Source organism: Chelon labrosus (genome assembly GCF_963514085.1).
Source record: "Chelon labrosus genome assembly, chromosome: 11".
In the NCBI taxonomy this organism is placed as follows: Eukaryota; Metazoa; Chordata; class Actinopteri; order Mugiliformes; family Mugilidae; genus Chelon; species Chelon labrosus.
The window spans coordinates 7,574,573-7,601,109 of record NC_140344.1 but is presented as its reverse complement, the minus strand read 5'-3'; the positions used below and the strand labels follow the sequence as shown (position 1 = coordinate 7,601,109).

At 41.7% G+C, this 26,537-nt stretch overlaps 2 protein-coding genes across 2 annotated transcripts in view; both read left to right on the top strand.

Moving 5' to 3' along the window:
• The window catches only part of LOC311496176 (uncharacterized protein), a gene marked incomplete at its 3' end in the record, with an annotated part of 351,079 nt that overhangs the window by 167,063 nt on the left and 157,479 nt on the right, over positions 1 to 26,537 (top strand). The gene's annotated exons all lie outside the window — the stretch shown is intronic.
• Positions 985 to 25,121, top strand: ptpn9a (protein tyrosine phosphatase non-receptor type 9a). Its single transcript, XM_084555166.1, has 13 exons — positions 985 to 1,982; positions 8,610 to 8,753; positions 14,009 to 14,098; positions 15,563 to 15,687; positions 16,008 to 16,113; positions 16,740 to 16,850; positions 17,304 to 17,620; positions 18,143 to 18,230; positions 18,582 to 18,651; positions 21,063 to 21,141; positions 21,229 to 21,379; positions 22,299 to 22,506; positions 22,758 to 25,121. The coding sequence occupies exons 1-13, from the start codon at positions 1,950 to 1,952 to the stop codon at positions 22,946 to 22,948; spliced, it is 1,713 nt and encodes a 570-aa protein (XP_084411292.1). The 5' UTR covers positions 985 to 1,949; the 3' UTR covers positions 22,949 to 25,121.

Below are 26,537 nucleotides of genomic sequence, written 5' to 3'. Positions count from 1 at the left end.
CTCTTTTCCATGATGTCATGCAGTTCCTGTAAGGTGTACTGGATTATAATGTAGCCTGTGGGATGCATGAGTCGAGAATTTCTCTAATTAAACTGCTATAATTGCAACCTGCTATTACGGGAGGGCCTCCTACTATTATTTCCTCTCACTTTATTTCATGCATCAGTAATGTGCAGCCATAGTTTGGAGTGTGCTGTTCTGAGGTATAGCCAGTTTAAAGATGTGCATAAAAGCTGTGTATCTTCAGTGTAGATTAAAGTAGTGTAACAGTCTGCTAAACACACATTTACATTCATTTACAACTCAAATGTAACAATAAAATTATTAGTTTTTAGTTTCACACAGTTGAAGTCCAACATCTATATACACCTTAGCCAAATACATTTAAACTTTCACCATTCCAATTATGTGAAGAATGTCAGAGTATAGTCGAGAATAAGATTTATTTCAGCTTTTCTTTCTTTCATATCATCCCCAGTAGGTCAGAGCTTTACCTACCTGGTTGCGTTGCATTTAAATTGTTTAACTTGAGTCAGACCTTTCCAGGAGCCTTCCACAATCTTCTTACAGTAAGTTGCATGAACTTTGGACCATTCCTCCCTAAATAACTGTTGTAACTGAGTCAGGTTTATAGACCTCCTAACTGCCACGTGCTTTTTCAGATCTGCCCACAAATCTTCTACTGGATTGAGGTCAGGACTTTGTGACGGCCATGCCAAAACCTCAACTTTGCCGTCCTTGGGCCGTTTTGCCAGTTCGGAAGTGTGACATGTCAATTTAGGAAACCCATTTGCGACCAAGCTTTCACTTCCCGGTTGAGGTCTTGAGATGTTCCCTCAGCATATCCACATAACCTCCCTTCCTCATGATGGTCTATTTTCTGAAGATCAACCATCCTTCCTCGTCATGGCGGTTGATGGTTTTCTTCGGCTTTCTGGAAGCCTCCAAGTTTTTCCAGGTACAGCTGAACCAAGCAGAAGCTTTCTGGAACGTTCCAAGATGTTTAAAGAGACAATGGATGTAAGCTTCTGACTGGCTGGTATGGTGATATAGTGTTTTATAAGAGAAATAATCTATCTGTATACAGTTGTTAGAAAAATCCCTTGCGCAATGCATGAAGCAGACGTTCCAACTGACTTAACACGAAATCAACACAGAGATTAAAACTCTGTTTGGTTGACTTATACCTAACTTTATAAACTTCTGAGGCGACTTGTGTGTTTCAGAGCCTCGACAGATGCTCGAAATGATGCTCAAAATGGTGACTTTCCTGTTTGGCTTCCTATTTTTATGAATGAAGGCGGAGGTCAGTGAGCTTTTGTCATGTTCTAGTCTTAACCACCAGGGGGTAGAGCAACATGCAGAGGGAAAGACTACAGTCTCTCTCATTGTTCAGGGCTGTGTGTATGTGTGTGTGCGTGTGTGTGTGTGTGTGTGTCACTCTCGCACAACATAAAGGCGACGTTCAGAGAGAAAAACTTGCGATTCATGGCATGGAGGAGTCAGCGGGCAGCTGCAGCCCTCTGATCTGTGTCAGGTTAGGTGGATGAGTTGCAGATCATGGTCTGATCCAAGTTAACGTCGAGCTGAAGCAAACCCTCGTCTCGCTGCTCGAGTGTTGTCCGCTTTTTTTTCCTTTTTTTTTTTTTCCTTCCATCTGTGTTATTTTCCTTCTCCTCGGTGAAATCTGACACAACATCAGAGGCTTTCCTCTCTAGTTTGGATGGCAGATTCATGCTAATTAGCCGTCGTCTTTTCGCAGTCAAACAGATCCAAGAGAAGAGAAACATTCAGCTCAAACTGCTGCGTTTCAGATGCCTACAACTTTGAGCGAGAGGGACAACCCCTAAACCCCCGTTTTTACACGAGGGACCGATCATCTCCGTCATATTCCACTTTATGAAAAGGACGCGTCTCGGTAAAAGGGGACCAGAGGACTGACGGGAATCATGGCAGCTACTTTATCGGCGGAAGAAGAACAGGTAGGCCTTGAGAGTCTCTGTGTTTATGCTTCTTCCTATTTTTTCTGCGTTATGCCGCCCGAAGCGGCCGAGCCTCGGCTCTACCTGGTGGTATTTCGGCCCTGTGCACGGCGTGTGCGCACCGCGGCGAGCGGCGATGGCAGTGCGCAATGGTGGATTTGTTGCGAAACGGTCCGAACGCAGAGCGGAAATATTGTATCGATTTCTGGCGCATTATTGCTGCCGTTGCATCACTGTCAGTTCCCCTCAGTCGGCTGAGCTGATGTGTTGCGACACAGGCCGAGCTTGCCTTTGTCAGCCACCGCAGAAGTGAAATTCGTGTCTCAGAGTTACAGACCGTGATATTACCGGGAAGCCTTGTGGGGGGAGAGCTGGAAACGCTCCACATATGGGTCATTGAAAAATGTGTTGAGCAGAAACTTAACTTAACCTCGGCCAGCAATGTGGGGAACTGAAGACGCAGGAAATGAACCACTTAACCATCATCCTGTCATCCACATGTATTCATATATATTCGGTGTGATCTTTATGAAGTACTACATACCCCCTCAGTTCGCCTTTATGTGAAATATTCCTGTCAGCCACGTATGTGAACTTTTGACAAGTTTTTTTTCCCCCTTCAGCAAATCTCTGTAAATGGAAAGACTAAAAAGCAGAATGAAACTTTAAAAACATAAGTCATAACACAACTGAACTCTCTGTTTCAGATGTTCCTTTTCAAGATTTAGGCCGTGAATAAAAATAAAAACCCAAGAGCAGTATTATTATTATTATTATTATGAGCTACTTTAAACCCCCCTGATCTCAGAGCCTGGAGAATGGAGCATGCTTTCTCTAGGAGTGAATGAGACTCTGGTTATTAGAGCAGAAGGAATTGGCTCATGAATCATTTAGCTTATCGATTATTCTGATGATGTATTATTTTTTTTTATGTCTGAACCTCCTCGAGGTCTGTTTTTTTCCCCCCCTTTTGCGATTGTGAATGAAATGTTAGATTTGAGCAGACAATGTGAAGAGTTCTCAGTGGGCTTTAAAGAAATCTGGATAGGGATTTTTCATTACATCTTGACTCTTTGCAGACTGAGGTACGAATGAAGAAGTCAAGAGTATCCGTGAGCTAAGTCATCATGCAAATAGCTGCTGGATCCTGTCTTTATATCCTTGCCCACTGATGCTGCTAGTTCATCAGGCACAGGCGGCTAAATCTGATGCTGTAACTAAAGCTTTACTACTGCAGCAGCCCTGCAATAAACCTTCATAAATGTAGTTTAATTTGGTTTGGCGTGGCTGCACTTTGTGCTAATAGTAAATTAAATTGTGTGATGCATGTCAGAGATGTTTACAATGGGTAAAGCTATAATTTCTAGTAACTTTCCACCCACTTCTCAGTGCTACAGTCCACTGCAATTAAACAACATTACAAACTGGGGCCTTGAAAAAATAAAACACAGGAAAGATGAATCAGCACCATTCATGAAGTTAGGAGCTCTTCTGTTGGACTGGCTTTAGCCATTTATATCTACTAATAACTAGCAACTGAATGGTAACAACAGCATTTTCTTTTTTTTTCTTTTTTTGCCTTCTGGTTTTAAACACAACACCATCCAAACACAAAAACCTTTACTGTGGTGGAATAACAATGAGTGTACTCCTGCTAGATTTTTCATATCTTCGTCTCTCCTGCGCCTTCTCTTGCCGCCGACTCCTCTCATCATCTGGCCAGCAGAAAGCTCCTTATCTGCCGACTCCATTTCCTGTGTCAGCCAGGGCCCCTGCTAGGGTACCGGACGCCCTCGTTACATCTACAGCCCACTGGGGGGGTTGTTTGGGTGGATTGTGTGTTTGTGAGTATGTGATCGTGCGTAGCAGTGTGCCTTTCCCGGGAGTATACACTGGTGTAGTGGAACTTCATTCTAAAGGCAGCTGTTAAAAGTATTTCCACTAGACTCGGGGGGGATGGGGGAGTTTATGAGTTACAGAGTGCGTGTGTCTATCATGTGCTTTAGAGAAAATGTGTGTGTGTGTGTGTGTGTTGAGTCTACTCCCAGGAAGCAGTGGAGTGAGAGAAAGTGGGGAATAGGGAGATAGTGACGTTATTGACTTCCTGTTTTGGTATTGACTTGTGCCAAATGGGACTCAGTGAAGTGAAGCGAAGCCGCTTGGCAACAGCAGTCCTGCATTTGTAAATAGATTAGCATGGCATCTGTAATCAAATAGATCCTGAAAAGACAATGTCAAGGGCAGCCATGGAACCTCCTAAAGCATATTAATAAAGACATGTATTACCCTGTCTGTAGGATCAAGGTGTAGTCATGACGCTATCGTAACCATGCATCACTTCCCGTGATCTTTCCAAAGAATTTCTCTCTGTTAATACACTCACCCTGTACTGTACGACTCACTCTGACTAACATGAATGCAGCGGACAGTTGCATTGATGTCAGCATGGAGACTTTAATGACACATAATTCTAACAAAGGATCATAATGAGAGAGTAGTTCTACTTTTTGCCAGGATGAGCGATGACGCAACTATAGAATGAGCCACATCTGACAAGACAAAATGTACGTGTTCTCGTGGTTTCTACAGTCACAGTAGTGGTGGAAAGTGTAGGGAAAGTAATGCATGTTAGTTTTAAAATATTGGTTAGACTGATTGTGTTATGCAGATTTTCCACAATAAATCAGTTAAATGATATGTATGTGAACAGACAAAAAAAAAAAAAACCTGGCAACCCTTACACAAGCATGGAAAGAATCCCCCACATTCTGCATCACCTGAACTCACTTAATCACATATTATGACATTTTGGTGCTCACTCCTTCGTCAGGCTCACATGAACAAATCTTTGGAGTTCTTTTTTTTCCAGTTAAAAGCTTTTATCCTACCGACCTATCAGGGTTAGTTTCTGACAGTTAACTGAACATCTTCTTTGTACTGTCGGTCGGACTGTTTACAGAGTTGCTCCTACAGTCTAGGAAAATGTGACAGATGGATATTGTATCCAGAACACGATTAGTTGACAAAATAAGCAGTATTCCAGTTCTTAAGAATTTGCTGACTCATTGCCCGTTTTACCTGAATCCAACCGCAGGTATTCAAATGAAAGCTGCCTCAGTGTAAACTAGCAAAGTCTCTAACAGTTGAGGAGTCATTATACATTGTGGTATCGTACATTATGATAACTATCAGCATTACAGAATCGGGTTGCTGTACGTGCAGTTATGGTTAGAACATGACGCAACAAGATAACTGTGGTCTGGTACAAGCAATTATTGCACCAGTGCCGTGGGGAATTGTTGCAGAAGTTGCTGGGTTGGAGCGCAGCGTCAAGGGTGTCGGTGGCAAAAAAGCATCGGTGAATCGAAGTGATATTTGGAGAACACAGAATATAGTATTACACGCTCAGATGACCCATTGATAAGCCAGGGTTAATATTTTAAATGAAATAGTTAGGTATGAATTGGTGGAGATGAACACATGATGCATCTACAGGTTGTCTCGGCACATAAAGCTAAAGTACAGTCTGTGATGGGAACATTGAAGTCCTCGTTTAAGTTCATTTTAAAGCAAAATCAAGCTAAACCGAAGTGAATCCAATGAATTAGTTGTTGGAAGTCATTGTCAACACCACCGCCACTGAAAAACCGCAACAAAGAGGATTATGTAAAGTTAGCTGTGCGTCGAAAAGCCAGAATCCATCTGCTTTAAATGCCTCCGTCCGCGTTCGTAATGACTTGCGTCCAGATACAGATTTGTTCTGTACTTGCACAAACCTGCCAGTCTATTTAGAGTCACGTCAAGCAGCAAGAGCTTTGAACTGAGTGCTTTAAAATGAATAATCAAGGAGTTCAAGGGCGGAAAAAAAAAAAACTGGTGTGGAGCAAGTCAGACAAATATTTATGCATCCTCCAGGAATTGTACAAGTCACTCCTCCGCAGTGAGTCTTCCACTGCAGTCCGGTGTGCTATCATGAAAACAAACTGGTTCGTCCTCAAATTCCACTCTGGCGGATATGGCCCCTAGTGCAGAAAAACCAAACACGACTGGCTTCTACAGGAACAGAGGGTCACTGCCTGGAGTTGGCGGGCTGTCCTTAAAAGGCTAAGAGAGAAAGAGCAGCTGTCAGAGCATTAACATTTTGGAAACCTGAGTGTACCTGACGGCAGTCTGACAGGAAGTTGTCTTTGGCCAACACCAAAGGATTAACGCTTCACAGTGCAACAACAAAGAGCAGACAAGCCATGTTAAATGGAACATAGGGATTGCCTGTTAAAACGACATACTTTTAAGTCGGGTATGTTTTTGTGAAATCTAACCGCTTTGTGTAGCTTTAAGCAACCTAGAAAGGATGCCTATTGTATAGAGTCACAGAATATAATTTTATAATACTCGAAAGAAAGGGAAAAAAAACCCTGCATGTTTTTTACCATTTCATGAGATGAAGGTCTGGGCAAAATAATCTCAGCCCAAAGGTCCATTTAATGGCTTGTAAGGGTTTACCTGCATACCACAGTCTTCCTGAGTGAATGGAGCTGGACACGCAGTGACACAATGTAGAGTTGTTAACTGGAAAACCTTTCATTCATAGTACTGCACCGTTTTTCCCAGTAAAATAGGTCAGAGCTTGTGCTGTTCATTGTTCAGTTGAGAAGCATGAAGCATTTACTGCTTGTGATTAAATTAGTCTCAGTGTTATACCAGTGTTGTGTAATCTGCCCTGCTCATTCGCTAATACAGTGGAAGGATCAGAATTCAGAATACCACCCCCTCCTCATTTTCCCCGTGAGAATCGGATATTACTCGGCCTCGGCCCTTTCAGGTGCAATCATCCCTCATCTCTTGCATGCTAAGGCATCCGAACAGAGCAGAAGCTGCAGGCCCTCCTGCGTCTGAAAGCGCTGGCTTTCCTGAGGAGAGACAGTGGCATCCTGTCTCTAGGCCCTGCGCTCGTCAGTGATCGTTTTGTATTCCTAAAGAGCTGCGGATTCTCAGAACTTGACTTCCTGTCTCCCATGCATGCCCCACCGCCGCTGTGCCTGACCAGAGAAGCGGAACCCTGTGTTTAAAGTGCGAGCTTTCATTGCCTCCTCTGTCGCCTTTTGAGGATTCGCTTGGTGCTGACTCGCTAACTCCGCGGGTGCTGAGGGTGGGAGGGTGTGGGGGCCTGAGGGAGTCTATAATGAGAGTAGCGTGGCAGGAAGCCTCTGAACGACTGCTGGCTATATGCACAAGTTATTTGCAAGTTGGGCGGGAGGCCTTTATGGTAAACACATTTCCTAAATTACAAGTGCAGTATGTATTTTAGGCAGTCTAATGTTAAAAGTATCTTAAAATTATTTTTTAAAAACTGCAAAAATACATTTTCTGAAGTTGCAAAAAAAAAAAAAAAAATGATATTAATAATGGATCACATGTTTACTGTGATGTGAAAGGTAACACACGTGATGAACCCACAAAGAACTATCATGAGTCTGCAGCTCCCTTCAGCTCTGAGGAGCTTTATGGAGTTCACTTCATCGTTTAGTTTTTTACTGTTTTGGCTCACTTCGGCCACTCCATTCATAACACTCACGTAGCATCACTTTTTGGCTGCAGCAGGCCCAACAACACACTGTAACGTACCTGCGCGGCACCAAGTAGCACACAAACAGAGTTAACGGCTAACCAGTGGAAATAGTTGAGCATCTGGCAGCTGAAGAGCCAGATGTTTCCCTTAGGGGCTAGTGGAGGCCACAGAAGGGGAGTGAATATTGGGCATCATTGCCACGTAATCACCAGTAATCATGACATCAGTCGTCAGTTTTAGCTATTTTCCATTTTGCTTTGGTCTAAGGGGGTTATTTCCTGTGGTTGCAGCTAATTTGTTGAAACATGTCGGATCCACATGTGTAAGATTTACCCTCACGGAGTTTAATAGCCAATGTCTTGATAAAGAGTGATACCGAATCCCAGCCAGCAACAATGCAAACCTGCCTTTTAATGTTATTGCAATCAATGAAACGAGCCAATGAATTGCTTTACTGGTTTATATCTCGGCACTTGACAGCTACATGAGTGGGCCTTCCTGCCTATTTAGACGTCTGAGTGTGTAGACCTGACGTTACAGCAGCTTCACATCATTAACATCGCTCTACACTGCGAGTTTTATTTCAATAAACAAAACTCCCTGTGTACCTACGCACTGCCATTGCATCAATCCCCAGCTTTACTTGTTCTAAGATCAACAATGAACTGGACTTTTTCTGTTGTTTCCACAAAATACCAGAACTTTCCACAACGTAGCTGTGATGGATACAAGAGGAACCAGGAAAACTGAGGAAAAACTTGTATAACAAAACATTTTGGTTGGCTGCACAAATTACAGTTCACACCTCAGATCTTCTGTGTTAATACATTCTGTGTATACATTTCTCATCCTCACTAGTTCTCCAGTCTATACAACAGTATGTGCAACACCACCACAGACGTCTTGCTAGGCCATAAAACTGCTCAAAATACTCTGCGAGGCAGTAGTTCGCACTTCCTCTGAGGATGTATAGAGTTTAAAGCCCAGTTTCACTTCCTTCCTATTTGACCCTTCGATAAGGGGAGTACGAAGTTTGTGACAACATCTGTCTGTTTCAGGCCACCAGGCAGTTTCTGGAGGAAATCAACAAGTGGACCAGTCAGCATGGAGTGTCACCACTGTCCAGGGAATTGGCGGTCAAGTTCCTCATGGCTCGCAAGTTTGATGTCCTCCGAGCCATCGAGCTCTTCCACAGTTACAGGGTAAGGAGAGATGAGAGCATGACGTTGTCACTTCCTGCGTTTACACGGACCTCAGTTTCCCACCGCTAATGACAAGATCAGCCTCATCAGAACAAAAATGTGTCGTAAACTCACTTATCTGTGCTTGCGCAAACCTTTGATTATAATTGACGTCAGTACCACGGTAATATTGATGCCTCAATCCCACGTAAAACTTGATCCCAGTTTTTTCTGTCCGCATCAGGTAAATATAACGAGTTTCCGAGAGGGATGGAAACATGGTGGTGGCAAAACAAGTTTGTGAAACAGGTTTTCGAAAGGAAGAATGAGGCCGGAGTTGTTGTGGGCACCACTGTTGAAACTGTGGGTCAACCATGGTTGTCATAAAAAAAAAGAAAGAAAAGAAAAACACGGAACAAAAACACTGTGTTTATGTTAAGTTTCCAACAGATATGGACTACCTTGAAGACCTTCGTGCGTGTCGAAAAATGTACACCCTGAAATGCATATACGTTTTCTGGTCACTCAGTTCAGCATCCACATAACTGTTATGCTGGAATCAGGCTGAAAAGATAATGTCCATGTAAACGTAGCAACTGTTGAGTCATCAGCTGAACTCTTTGTCCATCCTGTCATTAAGTGTTTAGAGCTTAACTTTAGTTAATAATCAAAAGAAGTGGACATCTATCTGATTAAATGTCAGAGGTGAGAAGTGGACGCTGGAGCTTTGTTAAAAAACATTGCCAAGTGAAAGCGTTAGCGAATAACGTCGCCTGAAAATGTGTAATATCTGCAACACTAGGCTTCAACAAAAGAACAACACACGAAATACAATATCTGCCGTGAAACTCGTTCATTTCACCAATATTTTGTTATGGCACGCTATGATTCTGAGGTTGTGGACGAACCATAGCAGTAGCAAATTACAGGTCAACAAGCCGACCGCGCGGCAATCAGAGAAGACATCATCCGGGGTCTGTAGGTCAATCTACAGACCCCGGATGATGATAACGGGTAACTCCAGACTCGACGGGGAATAGCACTAGCGTATCATAACAAAATATTGGTGAAATGAACGAGTTTCGCGGCAGATAATGCGTTATTTAGAGGCTGCGTCTCGGTGCCCTGCCACGCCCGCTATATGGATATACACTGATCTAATTATCTCCTGAACGAGTGCAATTGACACAAAAGTTATATGGGTGAGTAAACGAAAATAAGGTCCAGGTTGTAAAAAAACCTACTGATAACAGTGGTATCCCTTAAATGCGGAGTTTTGACGCCCAGTCCTACTATCCCTATATCAACAAGTGCATAAATCATCCTGTATTTTTTATTCTTGGATTTAAAATACATTTACTTGTCATTATGATATAAATTTAAATGTTACACAGCCAAAGCCAGACATACAAACATTATCATCATCACTATGGCCAATACAAACTAATTTTTTTTTCTGAAAAACTGTCTCCATCCCAGCTCAGCTAAAGGTCATGAGAAAATGAAGGGAGCCCTTGGTATGAGTGATGCTACAAGTCCCAGCTAACCAGAACCCAAAGCTCCTTGCTTTAGCTTTGTTTGCCAGTCAGAGTGCTATAACAGAGCCAGTAAAGGCATATGTGATTCTTGAGAAACATAGTCTCAAGTTTCAGCAACCTAAATTTAGATAAGTATGCCTCTCATCAGTCGAAATACTTTCTATTTCCAAAGTTATCGAAAGAATCTCTAACCACATTAGAACAGTGTTGTGTACCTAAGCTTTTCTTGCTTGTTGGACAGTATTTCAGCCTCTGTTTCCACAGAAGCAGTTGTACTGTTTTTAGCTCGCTGTTCAGACAATTATGACACCTGAAAAAAATCTGAACTACGCTGCTTTCGGACACACAACTGCAATCTACAGCCTTTCAGAGGTGTTGAGATTGAGAGAAATAACGAGTGACATGTCCCAAAGGACGGAGACGGTCAGAACAACACGTTTCATTCTGTATTTTTTCCCAGTAAAGCTTTATCACATCTGCCACGTTGAGCTAAGTGATTAAAATTCCATTTCAGAACATAAAAAGAAATTCATGTCTTGATCTTGATGCGTGTGGGGTGTCTACACCGTACGCGCAGAACAGTAACGCAACATATTTCTTCAGAGGCTGTAGCCAAGCAAGAGATCGCCTGAGCAGATGCATCAAAACCCTCGGGCCAGACACACAAACGCACAAACGCACACACCAACTCACACACTGAATTATACACCAGGGGATATTTCAAGAAGCCGTACGCAGGCTTTTTTAGCTTTCCAGAGAGCTTGTAGCTTATCACGAAATAAGTGTTGTCATCAGAAAAGATTATTGTTCGGCACAGCTGAGGTTATGAAGTCGGCCTAAAGGAGGAACATAAAGTTTCACATGCTGGGCTTGAGCGGTAAACAGTGTTAACATGAAAAAATACTCTATTCATTTCTTATTTTATGGGTTATTATAAGGTTTCAGGTTTAATGTGTACATTAAGTTGTTTCTATTTCGGTGGGGGCTTTGGAGATTTTTTCATGCATAACAGACGAACAGCCGCTACTATTTGCATCTCACATGTACAGGGCCGATCTTCTCCTTTCTGCTTCCTGTTTCTTTGCTGCGCTCTTAGCCACTACCCTCAGGAGAGACATACAAATGGTCTCAAGTTTAAAACACATACTGATGTATATACTGTGTGCAGCAGCAGCAGCAGCAGCAGCAGCAGCACGATGTATCTGCTGCAGGAATGTTGACGGACCACCCGACTGTTTGCCGTTTCCAAGAACAAGATGAGTGCAATTTGAAGACCGTAGAAGATAATGGGGTGAAAATATGTCTGTCCATTAGATATAACTGCTCTTTCAGTTATATGTAATGACCGTGGTGATATTATCACCATCTATCCAGAAAAAAGATGATACCTCCAGGGCCGGAGCAGTGGGTCAAACCACAGGTCTTATTTACTCAATGATCTGAGAATATCATTATGAAGGCCTTCTCCTCCAGTGACTGATAACTACCAGGGAGGAGGATGAAAATCTCATTTTGCCCCTAAATGGTCTATAAGGCTGTAAAGTTTCTTTCTGTCCAAATCTGAACATAAAAAAAATGGGATTTATCTGCTCAGATCTCCTCAGGTACACACAGCCAGCACACGGAAAGGTTCCCAGACGTCTCACGCAGACTCTAATGACCTGAATAGCTTCAAGCCGTGGCAGGATTTGACCTTTTTAGTAAAGTCTCTTCCCTCGTCAAGGTGGGTTCTTATTGCAGCAGTGAACAGTTGGCCTGCATGAACACGGCATTCAAGGCATCCACGAATGCCCTGAATGTGACTTGAGGAGGGATTAGTCTCCCCTGCCGTGCCTCAGTCCATTTAACTCGGTTAAATGCTGCGTCAGCACCAGGACAGAGGCCGGGGACACGCAATTAGTCAGAACAAACTAACGGGGAAAGTTTCCAGTCTGATGTTTGGTTGGAGTCATAGAAGTACACCAGACTTTCATTCAGACTGAGGGGGCTTTTCGTACTGCACCATCGACTGTAAATGGTGTTGTTTTTAATAATTCATAGTGCTTTGATAAGCCATTAAGCATGACAAATACAAAGAGTGTTCAGTGTTGTTTCAGGGTATTTTTTCTCTTTACTGCAGAACAAACTGAACTGAACACGACGAAACTGATTGAATCCACGTGTCGGGGCACGAGCATGGAGTTTCTAATATTTAATATATTGTTTGCTTGACATTTTGGATTGTGATACTGTTGTAACAAACAAGAAAAGTTCCATCATTAAAAAGCCAGTCACCGTTCGTGGTTCTCCGCAGGGCGGGTTTATTTGAGAACATACCAAGGACACGGGAAACAAGAAGGAGATCAGCAATATTCACTGTGGGAATATGTCCAGCTTAGCTTAGCAAAAATAGAGGGAACAGGAAAACGGCCAGTCTTTTTCTGTCCAAAGGTAATATCGGCTCTAAAACTCACTGATGTCAATTATTAATTCTTGTACACTTAATCTGTACAACAACTGAAGTGCAAGTCTGACATAAACACACAGGCCAGGTCACTGGGTGCATTAGTGAAAACCAGTGCATCCTAATACAACAGTCAGAGAGAGAGAGAGAGGGATGATTGGAGGCTGTGGTTTCTAGCATTGTATCAACACATGTTTCTGTTATTTTGACATCTCCATTTTAGTCAGTGGGCTGGGCTGAATAACTGACACTTTAGTGTTGAACTCAGTCCAGTTTAGCAGAACCACAACTACATCCTCTGAAATGATCATGAAGTTCTGATGCTGTTTCAACATAAACTGAACATTAGAACAGTCACAAAGCAAAGGTTTAGCGCAGGACATTAGAATGAATTCGCTTTCACTAGTGTACCTGATAAACTGGCGAGTGCGTGTAAGTGTGTGTATTGTTGTGTCACTGGGGTTGTGTGTGACTTAACATAGTGACTTATTTTAACCAGTTAGCTCACCCGCAACCAGAAGCCCTAAACCCCCGTAACGTGGCTTTTAACACTTTTTGTACAGATTAAACAAACACGCTGTGATTAATTTGAGCACTTAAGTGGGTCTGAAAGGGTGATTTCCTTGGTCCCGGGAGATTTTAGCATGTCAAATATTTGCATTTTGTTTTTTTTTTCTCTCGGTGCAATCAGTCACTTTCTAGACATGGGGTTTTGTGGTAAGACACCTAGGTTATCAGGGTCATGATCAGGGCTGCCATGTTCAGATCAGGCAGATGAGCAGCCCTGTAACTTAATATTTCCATTAAGTTAAACATTTTACATCTCTACATTGTTTTTACCACTAAGGTGTGACTCTAAAAATCTTTAATTTTCCAAAAGCTCTTTTTAATGATGTCCCGTCCTTCTACAGCTCAGTGGCAGTTTTTGTTCCACTAACAGTTTCAATAACAAACATTTACAGAAATCTTTAATCACAATTGTTTGTGTGACTCTGTATTACGCCCGTGACAACTCCCGGTTCCCCATTTTTATAAATTAAGAAACTAGTAAGTAAGTACATTGGTAAAATGAAATGTCACGTCCTACGCTCACACGTATTCACCAACAACACCCCCACAACCTCCACAAGGCTTTAAAAGAAGAAATGGAAACCTTGCAGAGAGGGATACTGCTCTGACAGGAAAGTCAGCCGGGTGATTCTCTATTGTTCACAGGGAGGAATTCACCTCAAAGTGACGGCCTGTTACAGTCGCTCCATGGCCTGACTCTACCTGCTGTGATCTGTTTTCTTCAGGAAACGCGTCTTAAAGAAGGAATTGTCAGACTTCAGCCTCAGGAGGAACCTCTGCGCTCGGAGCTGCTCAGTGGAAAGTTCACCGTGTTGGTAAGAATGTCCTTTGAGTCTCCTCCACGTTTAGCATTTGCCCTTAAAGGCTCCAGCCTAATGTTGGATTACACGGAAATTAAAGGATGAGACAGTTAATATTCCATCAGTTTCCTTTTGTAAAACTAATTTTACATAAAAACTAGAACTAACCAAGACTTAATCTTTAATGAGTGATATGTTTCTTCATACTCGGTTCCCAGCTTTTTCAGGGAGGTACTAGTTTTTTAAAAAAGTGTTTGTTTTTTTAACAAATAAACCGTGGGCTTGAATTACAGTTCCACAAGCACGTCAGACCTTTGTTTTTTTTGTTTTTTTTCCCTGGGATTTGTTGACAAGAACATTACTGCCTGCCTTATCCCTTAACATCAAATAATGTTCTTTATGGACCGTCTCGGTTGTTGTCTATCTCTGCATCTCGCTTTATGTGTAGTTATTGTTCTGATGCTGCTGCGACTGTGCTTTGCTTTCAGTCCAGTTCAGTCTTTTCTGATGGAGGATATAGATAAACAGGCTTCGCTAAGAACATTACTCTGGCCAGGACAAAGGTTTCTTAACACATTTCTTGGGCTTGTCTTGTTGACTATTTTCCCCCGTCTAGCTGTTGCTTTTTAGCTCACTTTGCATTGAGGAGAAGGTTTGGGGTGCGTATTTCAGTATGGAGGCGTTATAATCTTGTATTAAGTGTCCTTTCTTAGCAGGACTGATTCATGTTCCAAGTGGGTTTCCTGGGCCAGATAAATTTAGCCTTTTGTCAGCCACACTGCAAACGCGAAAGATGCCACCTTCCAGCTCAAGCACACACGCACACACACTTTCCTGCGTTTCCCTTCTTCCTTCCCCATTGACGTGCCACAGTGGCATTGATGCTGCACATCCTCTTGTCTGACGTCGGAGTTCTCCAGCCTCGGCAGCGGGCTTCATATCCTGTCTGATGTATTTTTAGCCCTCATGCTAGAGAATACAGGCTTATTTACTCACAAAGGACTGTTCCGCTCCGTTCAAGCGAAGGGCCTCTAGTTACCTTTACAACCTGCACTCTTAACACTGGTTTAGTTTGTGTTCTGTGTCTTGGGAAGAAAAAAAAAGAGCATCAGCACTGACAACAATTGTACCTCCTGTTGAATTGCTGACAGCCCTTTCTGCGCTGGCGGTGTGCCAGCAGCCAGCACATGAACTTATGTGCCCCCCTGTGGTCATTGTTCAGCCTTCACTTTGCAAAGCTTCCATTTGGGTGTTGCTGTAACACTTAAAACCAGTGAACGCCTTCAGTTACCACACGATCTGTTTTCTTGACACAATATGGTTTGTACATCTGAGACATTTGAGTCTTGTTATTTGAGATGCAAGAAACAGCAGACAGTGTAGGACAATGCGTAGTTTTTCCATTCTTACTGCACAAGTTTTTTGTAAATATTGAACCGCCTTGGTTGAATGTAACCGGTTAATATTGTGTATTTTCAGAGTGCACGTGACCCTTCAGGCGCCTCCATTGCCTTGTACACAGCGAAACTTCATCACCCCAACAAGACAGGCAACCACGTCGTGCTTCAGGCTCTCTTCTACCTCCTGGATCGGGCCGTGGAAAGGTGAAGACTGTGGTTTTCAGTTGCTGAAATTCTTTGTGAGCTGTTATCTGATACCGGGAATCTCCTTTGCCTAACATTTTTACCTTAAGTGGAAACCTTACCGAAATCATCAACCAGTTTATTTCTATGCAGGTTAAATCTCCTTGAGGGAATCTTACAAATGTTACACCAAATTCTTCCATATATTCGAAGTGTTAATTCAAAACGCCGTCTGTCTGCTGCGTTGGAAAACGTTGCACTTGCTTGGCTAAGATGGATGTTACTTGACTTTTTTTAAAACATCAGTGACATAAATGCACATGTTTCTGTTTTTGTCACAGCTTTGAGACCCAGAGAAATGGCTTGGTGTTCATCTATGACATGGCAGGCTCCAACTACACAAACTTTGAGCTGGACCTGAGCAAGAAGATCCTCAACTTGCTCAAGGTTGGTGTTTCATTGCTGTGTTTTAAATTTATACGGTAAATGTGTATGTGTACGCGCCAAACAAAGGCAAATTTCACCCTATCCCAGGGCCAGATTAATATTAATCCATGGAATTGCGTTTTTTCTCCTATGAAGAAGCGTGAAAAGCCAAAGGGTAAAATAAATGTCTCATGGAATGGCCTGACAAGCATAACAATCACTGAATCTACACACCGTAAATGCGTAATACTTATTGGCGCTTATTTTGGTTTTTACCTACATGTCAGTTTCATCTGTGAATTATGCTTAAGAATGTAGCAGTATGTCATCTGGAGTCAATAACAGACGCTTATGTGGCCACATCAGCAGCACGGGCAGCATATATTTAGTGTCCCACATTGATCGAAAAATTGACTAGAGCAGTACGGTTGCCATCAGTCACGATCGATGCCTAAATGCATAAATGCCATGCTATAAAATGGGGAAAGTGCAGTTATGTTCCTGAGACTCAGTCCAAGTTGTGTTTTGTTGGAAATAAAACTTTTCTTTTATTTCAAATGCAAATAATGTGTGCAACATTTTCCAAGTCATGACTTAAAAAGTGAAAATGAAATGGTTTATTATAAGATGTGCTGTTTCTCCACTAGGGGGCGTTCCCTGCCAGACTGAAGAAGGTGTTGATTGTCGGGGCCCCAGTTTGGTTTCGAGTGCCCTACAATCTGCTGAGCCTGCTTCTCAAGGAGAAACTCAGGGAGAGGGTAAATGCTCATTTTCTAATTCCTCTCAGGACAGCTCTTCAGCTCCATGGTTTTAGCTTTTCTGGAATGGCAAACTGTAAGTGAGCGGGTGATTCAGTGTCACTAGCAAGTGATCATTGAACTAAGGGATTATCTGAACCACGTCTCCATCCGGCTGCCTTGTACAAGCCTGCGATGTTAATGCGTGAATCAATGGAATTGATTACTCTCCCACATTACTGCCATTGAAGAATTTCATTAGTATGGATTTCTTTAGAGACCGCTTTACCTGATGGCCACAGCTTTATTTTTACAAAATAAACAATGAATGCTTACTTTTTTGTCATAAATATATATTAAAGCTTAAAAGTTCAACTTGATTCTCCTCCAAAGGTATACCAGTGCTGACTTTAATTCAATTTCTTTCACCAGTTCTCTAAGCTAATGCATTCCATGTGTCTTTTCTAACTCCAGGTTCAGATGGTAAAAATGGCCGAGCTGCGCCAACACCTCCCCAGAGACTGTCTCCCCCAGCACCTCGGAGGCCTGCTGCCTCTGGACGCATACAGCTGGAACCAGCAGCTACTGGCAGGCCAGAACGGCAGAGTGGACCCTGTAGATGAGTTGGTGGGCATCCCCGTGGAAGAGACCTCCATTCACGTCCCTGGACCCGAGTCCATGCGCCCACAGGAGCTGCTGACCCACCTCGGCAGGCTACAACGCTCAGGTATCCATCTGGAGTACGAGGAGCTGCGCAAAGAAACGCCGCCAGGGACCTTCCACTGTGCACTGTAAGTTTAAAGCCGCGGACCCACACTCACTTGGACAGATTAATTCAGTCCAATAGAACTTCTCTGCCATAAAGCAGAAGGACAAATATGAGAAACATCTTAAAGCAATACAATCCCTTCTTTAACACTGAGCTCAATAGTAAACATAATAGAGATTAAAGCTTTCTGACAATGTCGATAAAAAGTGAACATTTATATCATCGCTCTTGGATTGCGTGTTTTAGTTATGCATACTTATTATATAATCATTGATATAAGTTGTTAATTGATAAAACTGAAGTGTCTACATTGAAATAAAGTTCTGAGAAGTTTTGGTCTTGCTGAAGTACATTGCACTCCTACATCTTTATCCCTGTCACAGTCACAAGTCAAGGTACTGATCAACATGTTAACCCTAGCAATCCATAGTTATTTTTTTTAATGGGATACATATTAATAAAAGCCTTCAAGTTTAGTCTCAGTAATGATGGACAGTGGTAGTCGTGAGAAGTAACCTTTGTACTATTTTTCATTTGTCTACAGAGCAGTCTACAATCAGGACAAGAATCGCTATGGAGACGTGCTGTGCCTTGATCAAACAAGAGTCCGTTTGAAAGCCAGAAGGAATGAGGTAAATGCGTAATATGCATACTGCAGGTGTCGTTCTCCTAAAAAGAAACAGACTTCCAGTTCCATTCATGGTCACTCTCAGTTGCGAATAAATGTGCCAAGCTTTGAAATTGTGAAAGACTGCCAGTTCTCTGGTGGTTGCAAGCTAGCTGGTGTAACTTAAGTAATTTGATTCTGTTGTATTTACTCCCTGTTATCTAGTGCTCATCAGCCCCTGTAGACAGTTGAGTTGTACAATGTCTCTCAGGGCATAGCACACTTTTCTTTTTTCACCCTCCTTTTACTGACATTATGTACCTTGGATTTTGCCAGTGTCCCTTCTACCTTGTTGATGGCTTTATTGTTCTTGCAGAGATCGGACTACATCAATGCGAGCTTCATGGACGGCTACAAACAAAAGAATGCATACATTGGTACTCAAGGTATGACAACTGTTACATATCTAAATAGTGTTTGTCCCCTTCCTGATTTCTTATTTTTGCATGTTTGTCACACCTAAATGTTTCAGATCATCAAACAAATTTAAATATAAGACGAAGATAACGCAAGTAAACACAAAAAACCAAACCTACATGGCCCTGTGTGAAAGTGTTTGCCTCCCTGTTAAAACATAATTTAACTGTGGTTTATCGCACCAAGTTCAGTTTCTCTAGCCACACCCAGGCCTGGTTACTGCCACACCTGTTCTCTAACAAGAAATCACTTAAATAGGATCTGCCTGACAAAGTGAAGTAGACCAAAAGATCCTCGAAAGCTAGACATCATGCCAAGATCCAAAGAAATTCAGGAACAAATGAGAAAGAAAGTAATTGAGATCTATCAGTCTGGAAAATGTTATAAAGCCCTTTCTAAAGCTTTGGGACTCCAGTGAACCACAGTGAGAGCCATTATCCACAAATGGAGAAAAACATGGAACAGTGGTGAACCTTCCCAGGAGTGGCCAGCTGACCAAAAGGTCACAAAAGACCCCACAACAACATCCAAACAACTGCAGGCCTCACCTGCCTCAGTTAAGGTCAGTGTTCATGATTCCACTGTAAGAAAGAGACAAAAATGGCCTGCATGGCAGAGCTCCAAGACGAAAACCACTGCTGAGCAAAAAGAACATAAATAATCATCTCAGTTTTGCCAGAAAACCTCTTGATGATCCCCAAGACTGACGAGACAAAAGTCTAACTTTTTGGAAGGTGTGTGTCCCTTTACACCTGGCGGAAAAGTAACGCCGCATTTCAGAAAAAGAACATCATACCAACAGTAAAATATGGTGTGATGCTGCTTCAGGACATGGAAGACTTGCTGTGATAAATGGGACCATGAATCCTGCCGTCTACCAAAAAATCCTGAAGGAGAATGTTTGGCCATCTGGTCGTGACCTCAAGCAGAAGCGAACTTGAGTTCTGCAGCTGGACAATGATCCAAATCACACCAGCAAGTCCACATCTGAATGGCTGAAGAAAAACAAAATGAAGACTGTGGAGTGGCCTAGTCAAAGTCCTGACCTGAATCCTATTGAGATGCTGTGGCATGACCTTAAAAAGGCGGTTCATGCTCAAAAACCCTCCAATGTGGCTGAATTACAACAGTTCTGCAAAGATGAGTGGACCAAAATTCCTCCAAAAAAAGACATTGCAAGTTATCACAAACACTTGATTTCAATTGTTGCTGCTAAGGTTGGCCCAACCAGTTATTAGGTTTAGGGGGAAATCACTTCTTCACACAGGGCCATGTAAGTTTGGATTTTGTTTTCCCTCAATAATAAAAACCTTCATTTAAAAACTGCATTTTTTGTTTATTTGTGTTATCTTTGCCTTATATTTAAATTTGTTTGATGATCTGAAACACTTAAGTGTGACAAACATGCAAAAAATAACAAATCAGGACAGAGGCAAACACTTTTTCACACCACTGTATATTAATTTATTTTTATATAACTATATATACATATATATATATATATATATATATATAATTTCCTTTTTATTTAAAGTAAATCAATTCATACAGTACTGTGCACTTAGTTGTTGTCAAAAACAACACCTTTTTAAATTTGCATGTATGGTCTGATCTACCACATCCTCTTATTTATCCTGCCGTTGGCCTAAATGGACCTAAAGATTCAAATGCCCTGACCATAATGTAAATGACTTTACAGTGGATTACCACAAAATTGACAACAGTAATAGGCCAAGCACTGAACCTTGTGGTACACCAGTGTTAATTTAAGCACATTCAGAAATGATCATGTCTGAAACATGTTGTGCTTTGTTCCACAAAACATGGCAGCCGCAGTACAGGGCCATATTTGTCAATGTACTCTGATAAGAGACAGATATATTTAGATAAACGATAGTTTCCTTTGATAATTGTCACATTGGAATTAAGTTGTACTAAACTGTTTGCAACACTAACCACTGTAAAAGGGCCTGAAGCCCAAGTGATGCAGTTCATCAGACTAAACTCAACCAATGATTACTGCTGTGAATAGCTGCTGTTGTATCTTGGAGTAGGCAAAGGTTATACATTGTCCGGTTACTAGTATTGCCACTAGTAACTCCAATATTCAGTTTGGCTTCTAAGCAGATGTTTAATGAGTTCTTCAGTGAGCAAGACAATTTGGCCAGTTAGTACTAATTTCTTGATGATATCCAAGGAAACTGTTAAAACAGAATAAGTTGGTGGAGTCAAAGATATTGGAAGTGCACATGAAAAGAGCGACCAGAAACAACCGATGCTGTCAGCTAATAAGGTCTATATAAGTGGTTAGTGTAGCTCATTAGACAGTTACTGCATGCAATCAAATGGATCTGCCTCATTAAACCGATGTACTGTGTAGGACCACTGGAAAGGACCTACGGTGATTTCTGGAGAATGGTCTGGGAACAGAACGTCCTTGTTATCGTCATGACAACCAGGTAATTTGAGTCGATGAGAACCAGTTTCTCCTTTTTGGAGTTTGCCCGAATTCATTTTAACAAGTACGTCCTGTCCCTGTGCTGCAGGACAGATGAGGGCAGCCGGAGGAAGTGTGGACAGTACTGGCCTCTGGAGGAAGGTGGACAGGAGGTCTACGGCCATATGGCAGTGGTGAACCAAAGGGTGGACCACCACACCCACTACAACCACACCACTCTCGAACTGCACAACACTGAGGTACAGCCATGCATTTCAAGGGACATTTTGGTTAATAAATGTAGTGAGATCCACTTTTTTTGAGTTTATGGCATCTTGTCATCATTGTGAGGTTGTCAGACAACTATAGAAACTTACTGCTTTAGATGCCTGTCTGTGTATAGATTAAACAAATGAGACATATTGTATTGAGTAAGTCCTGATGGACAAGACTTTCCCTTGCCTCCTATTTTTACTACTCTGATGGTAGGGTATTGATCTCCTCATCTAGCTGTGTAGGAACTCTGTCCATGAACTAGGAACCTTTAGAAGTTCTCTGACTTTCCACCGTAAGGTCCCAAAACATCCCTGCTCGGGTGGAACCACATTTACTAGATCTTGCAATGCTGATGGTTGATATTTGTGATTGGTTGAGTACTCACAGTATTTTATCTCAGTCACTCACTCCTGCTCATCCCTCTTCCACCACTGGCTCAAAGTCCACATTTGCAAAGCTATAAATTGCAATCATCAGTACACGCCTCTCCTCCGTGCTTCTTGTTGTTCCAGTGTCACACTGATGCCTGTCCTTTACTTTATATGGCAACATAGTTGTTGTACGGGCTACATCACCGCCACCTACTGGACTGGAGGGGAACAGGTTGATTTTATAGTGTGAACAAAAATGATGTGTAAAAATAGGGGTTGCTTTTTTATAAGTCAGTGGCCTAATCTCTGCAGGTGTTTGGACCACAATGGAAACATGGACAATCAATTAATTTCTTGAAAAATGTTTGTTGGACTAAAAGTACTGGGTTCTTTGGATTGAAAAATGATGCAAGACTCATCAGGAAACTAAAATAAAATGTCAAGCTATTCCTTTAATGGTGCTATTTAGTCAGAAGCGAAAATGTGTTTTTACTAACGTGTAACTGTGTGAATCTTTCATTTATATATCTAGACTTGTGAACAGAGACAAGTGAGTCATTTCCAGTACCTCAGCTGGCCTGACTACGGCGTTCCCACCTCAGCAGTGACTCTCATTGACTTTCTGGGAGCTGTGAAGAAACAACAGAGAAAAATGGTGAAGGCTTTGGGACTTCAGTGGACAGGCCACCCACTGGGACCTCCAATGGTGGTCCACTGCAGTGCAGGGATTGGGAGAACAGGTGAGATCTGGGATCACTATTGACCAAAAGCCTCCTCTTCCAGAATGCTTTCATTGTTGTCGTCAGCAGATGTTTTACAAAACATTCTTTTGTAAAACACGTGTAATATCAAAATTTCAAGGTCTAAGGATTATGGTTAGGTTAACCAAACCTAACCAAACCAAGGACAGTAAAGCTTTAGACAAACATTCATTCATAGATAGTAATCCCATTTTACAAAGAGTTGTACTAACCAGCTCTGTTCCTGACAGGAACCTTCTGTGCCCTGGACATCTGTCTGTCCCAGCTACAGGACGTGGGCTCGCTTAATGTGTGTCAGACGGTGCGACGCATGAGAACACAGAGGGCCTTCAGCATTCAAACCCCGGATCAGTACTACTTCTGCTACAATGCCATTTTAGAGTACGCCCAAAGACAGGGCCTGCTCCCAGCCAATCAGTGAGCTTCCCAAAAAAACGGTCCATAAGCCCTGTGATTTCTGCAGTCAGTCTGTTGACCCCAAGCCATGGTGTGCGACCAATTAGTCCAAGAAAGTAACAGAACTCACAAATGCTGTCTTTTGAATCCAAGTCACTCTTTATTGGCAGACCAAGACAAGACGGTGTCAAAAAAAATTGCCTTGATTGTTGACATGATGTTTTAATGTGATAACATTCTGGCTGCCAACAATGTGGCATTTTGTTTCTGCTGAACATATCCTGACATATGTGTTAGAGTGAACGACCTGCTCTAGTGTTGTGCGGTTTTGTCGTACGTGTTCAGGCACATTGGGTGAAGTGAAGTAATGTTGGTTAACCTTTTATTTATTTATTTGTCACTGATGGTTTAGGGACCTCAAAGGAGTAGTTCGCCCCAAAAATAAGATTGTCTGACGCTATGATAACATTTTAACTGATTAACATGGCCACCAAAAAAGCTGTTACGTTTCCCTTAACTGCTGCTGTAGTATGTCACAGCCAAAACAACAACAGCTTGGCTCAACTGCTTACTGTACAAGACCGAAAATGGAGCTGTGGTGGAAAACTTGCTTTATGTTTTCTTGGACAAATTCTATTAAATGAGTTTCGATAGACACTGTGATTCATTCAGTTTCCATTTTGGGGTGAAATATTCCTTTAAAGAAGTACCATTAATAGGAAGTCTGATCTGTCATGCAACAGAAAGACAGTAGTGTTTGTGCCCCCGGGTCCAGTAAACGCTGCCTTCACCGCAGTGCATTTTTAGCTCATGGTTAATAGTCACATAGATGGTACGAGCTAGCTCTGCATAGTCTCAAGAGTGTCATACTGAACACAAGGAGGTGAAACTACGGTTGCCAAAAACCAACTTAGCCAAGAAGCTGTTGTATTCCTTTGAGCATGCACGATACATTCTCGTCTGCCTCAGTGAATGTCCCTGAAAAGCAGTAGAAGGGGTAAAGCACATCCAGAATAATCAGCCTGTCAACTCCCACATGGCTTTTTTTTTTTTTTTTTTTTTTTTAAAACTGATCGCTCATTAAGTTGTTATCCATGTGAGTTCCATTGTTTTTTGTTTTTGTTTTCCCAAATGCTAAAATCCAGGACCTTGCATATCACCTGAACATTGAATCTATGGCCATCCTTGCTTATCGTGAGCTGTGCCATTACGCTTTAGTGAACGTGGGAATATATTGCTTATAAACTCCCCACGCACATCGACACACACACACACACTTGTTTAGAGCAGTCGATGCTGCAGTGCCGATGCCACTGAAGCATGCATCTGTGCAAGTCATCAGTTAAGACCTCATGAGTAGTGCAATACCTTTTTTTTTTTTTGTTTGTTTGTTTTCTCTTGTATTTTATTTTTTACACAAATCACGTCTTAGCACTTTGAAATAACTATTCCCAATGTGCTCTGAGATCAGTCGTTGTGGTGATAGGATGGGAGGACAAGTACAATAGTAATTCTGTAGGTCTACATGTGACGCTGGGATAACTTGATTGTTAATATAAATTTAGCGACGCTTAAATATAAAACATTTAGTGACATTTACTGTAAACATCTGCATAGAGCTTTATTGAGACAAGTCAAGAGGGGAAATCGGAGACCGATGTCGGAGTAGCTGAGTAAACAAGCACAAATCTGTGCCTACACCCTATAAAGTCCTCCATGGACACTTGACAGAAATGTATATTTTCATTATTATTGTGTTACTTTAAGTTCTACAGACTGTGGTTGTAATCAGTGCTTTCATCTGGTCCCAGTATCTTGCCATTATTATAGAGTACATGTACAAAACGTGTCTTTGTGTGTCATACGTTGCATTATGTTGTCGCCGAGTGGAGAAAAAAAAAAAGAAATGTTTCCTTTACTACAGAATTCATATTGAATTTGCTCGTAGTGAAGCATTTTTTAAACCTGCCATCCTCATGTAACTCTGATTTTAGAATTATTTTTCCTTTCAATGATGGACACAAGGTGTGCTCTATTTTATTTTTCTATTATATTCAACGACTGTTTTCATACGATTACCCAGATTATACAGTTATCTACATTAATTTTATATTTGTTCTGTTATAACCTATTACTTTATCATTCATAAGACTATTGATTCAAGCTATACTGTATTAAATACAAACTACGTCAACGTGTATGTGAAGGTTGGGTGTTTCTTGGCGTGTGTTACTAATTTAGCTGAGGGAACGGAATAGGTTATGTTCCAGCTGTGAGATAGATATATATATATATATATATATATATATATTCATGGTTGTATGCTAGAGTGCATTTAAGATTTCTCTTGAAATTCACTAAAACCCTTAAATGGTTAACTTGTCAAGAATCAAAAATATAAACTCAAATGATATGGCGGATAAGTTCAATCTAATGCCACTAAAATGCATGAATCTGGTTTTCTGTATTATTAAATTACTTTAAAACTACACTGATCTGTACTTTTATGTTAATACATCACTTAACTGAAAGGCATCATTGGCCTGTCCAACCTATGCAGAAAACTGCGCTGTGTGACCTGAATTTGCAGTTCCCTTCAGCCCAAAGTAACATCTTTCTCTTGTTTTTAAGATCTTCAGGTTAATTTATTTCAATTCATTTTCCACATTTCCTGTTGCAGAAAGCAGATGTTTTCAGGAGGGAATGGAAGAACTGAGCAGTAAATAGACAGAATCCCACAAAAAACTGATGGTATTTCTCTCGGTAGTTGGTGGAGACCAAAACTGAGCAAAATTGGTGAATAATGGATGTGTGTGTAGTAACGTGACACCCAATAAATGCTTTGCGGGTTGTGTAAATGGTCAACTGCTTGGTCACACATTCAGACTTAATGTGGTGTTATGTTGAAGCTTGTCCTGCTGCTCCCCGGCAGCCAAAATGAATGCAAATTTTATAAAAACATTCTCGCATACAGAACAGAAAGCAATTCACCAGTTTAGGTTTAATTTTATCTCAGTGGTGTTTTTAAAGTTTTAGAAAACATATTTAGTTATTATACAGGTATGCTCGAAGTTAAAAGACATGTGGAGAGAAGTCACAAATGTTCAGAAGACTGACGTGAATCAAATGCTATGGCTGTAACAATCTACAAATATTAACCTAACCGTACAGTTTTCAAATACAAGGAGAGAATATAGAAGATGCGAATCACGGTCACAAAGATATATATATACACTATATTACCAAAAGTATTCGCTCACCTGCCTTTACTCATTCTATGAACTGAAGTGCCATCCCATTCCTAACTCATAGAATTCAATATGATGTCGGTCCACCTTTTGCAGCTATTACAGCTTCAACTCTTCTGGGAAGACTGTCCACAAGGTTGAGGAGAGTGTTTATAGGAATTTTTGACCATTCTTCCAAAAGCGCATTGGTGAGGTCACACACTGATGTTGGTCGAGAAGGCCTGGCTCTCAGTCTCCGCTCTAATTCATCCCAAAGGTGTTCTATCGGGTTCAGGTCAGGACTCTGTGCAGGCCAGTCAAGTTCATCCACACCAGACTCTGTCATCCACGTCTTTATGGACCTTGCTTTGTGCACTGGTGCACAGT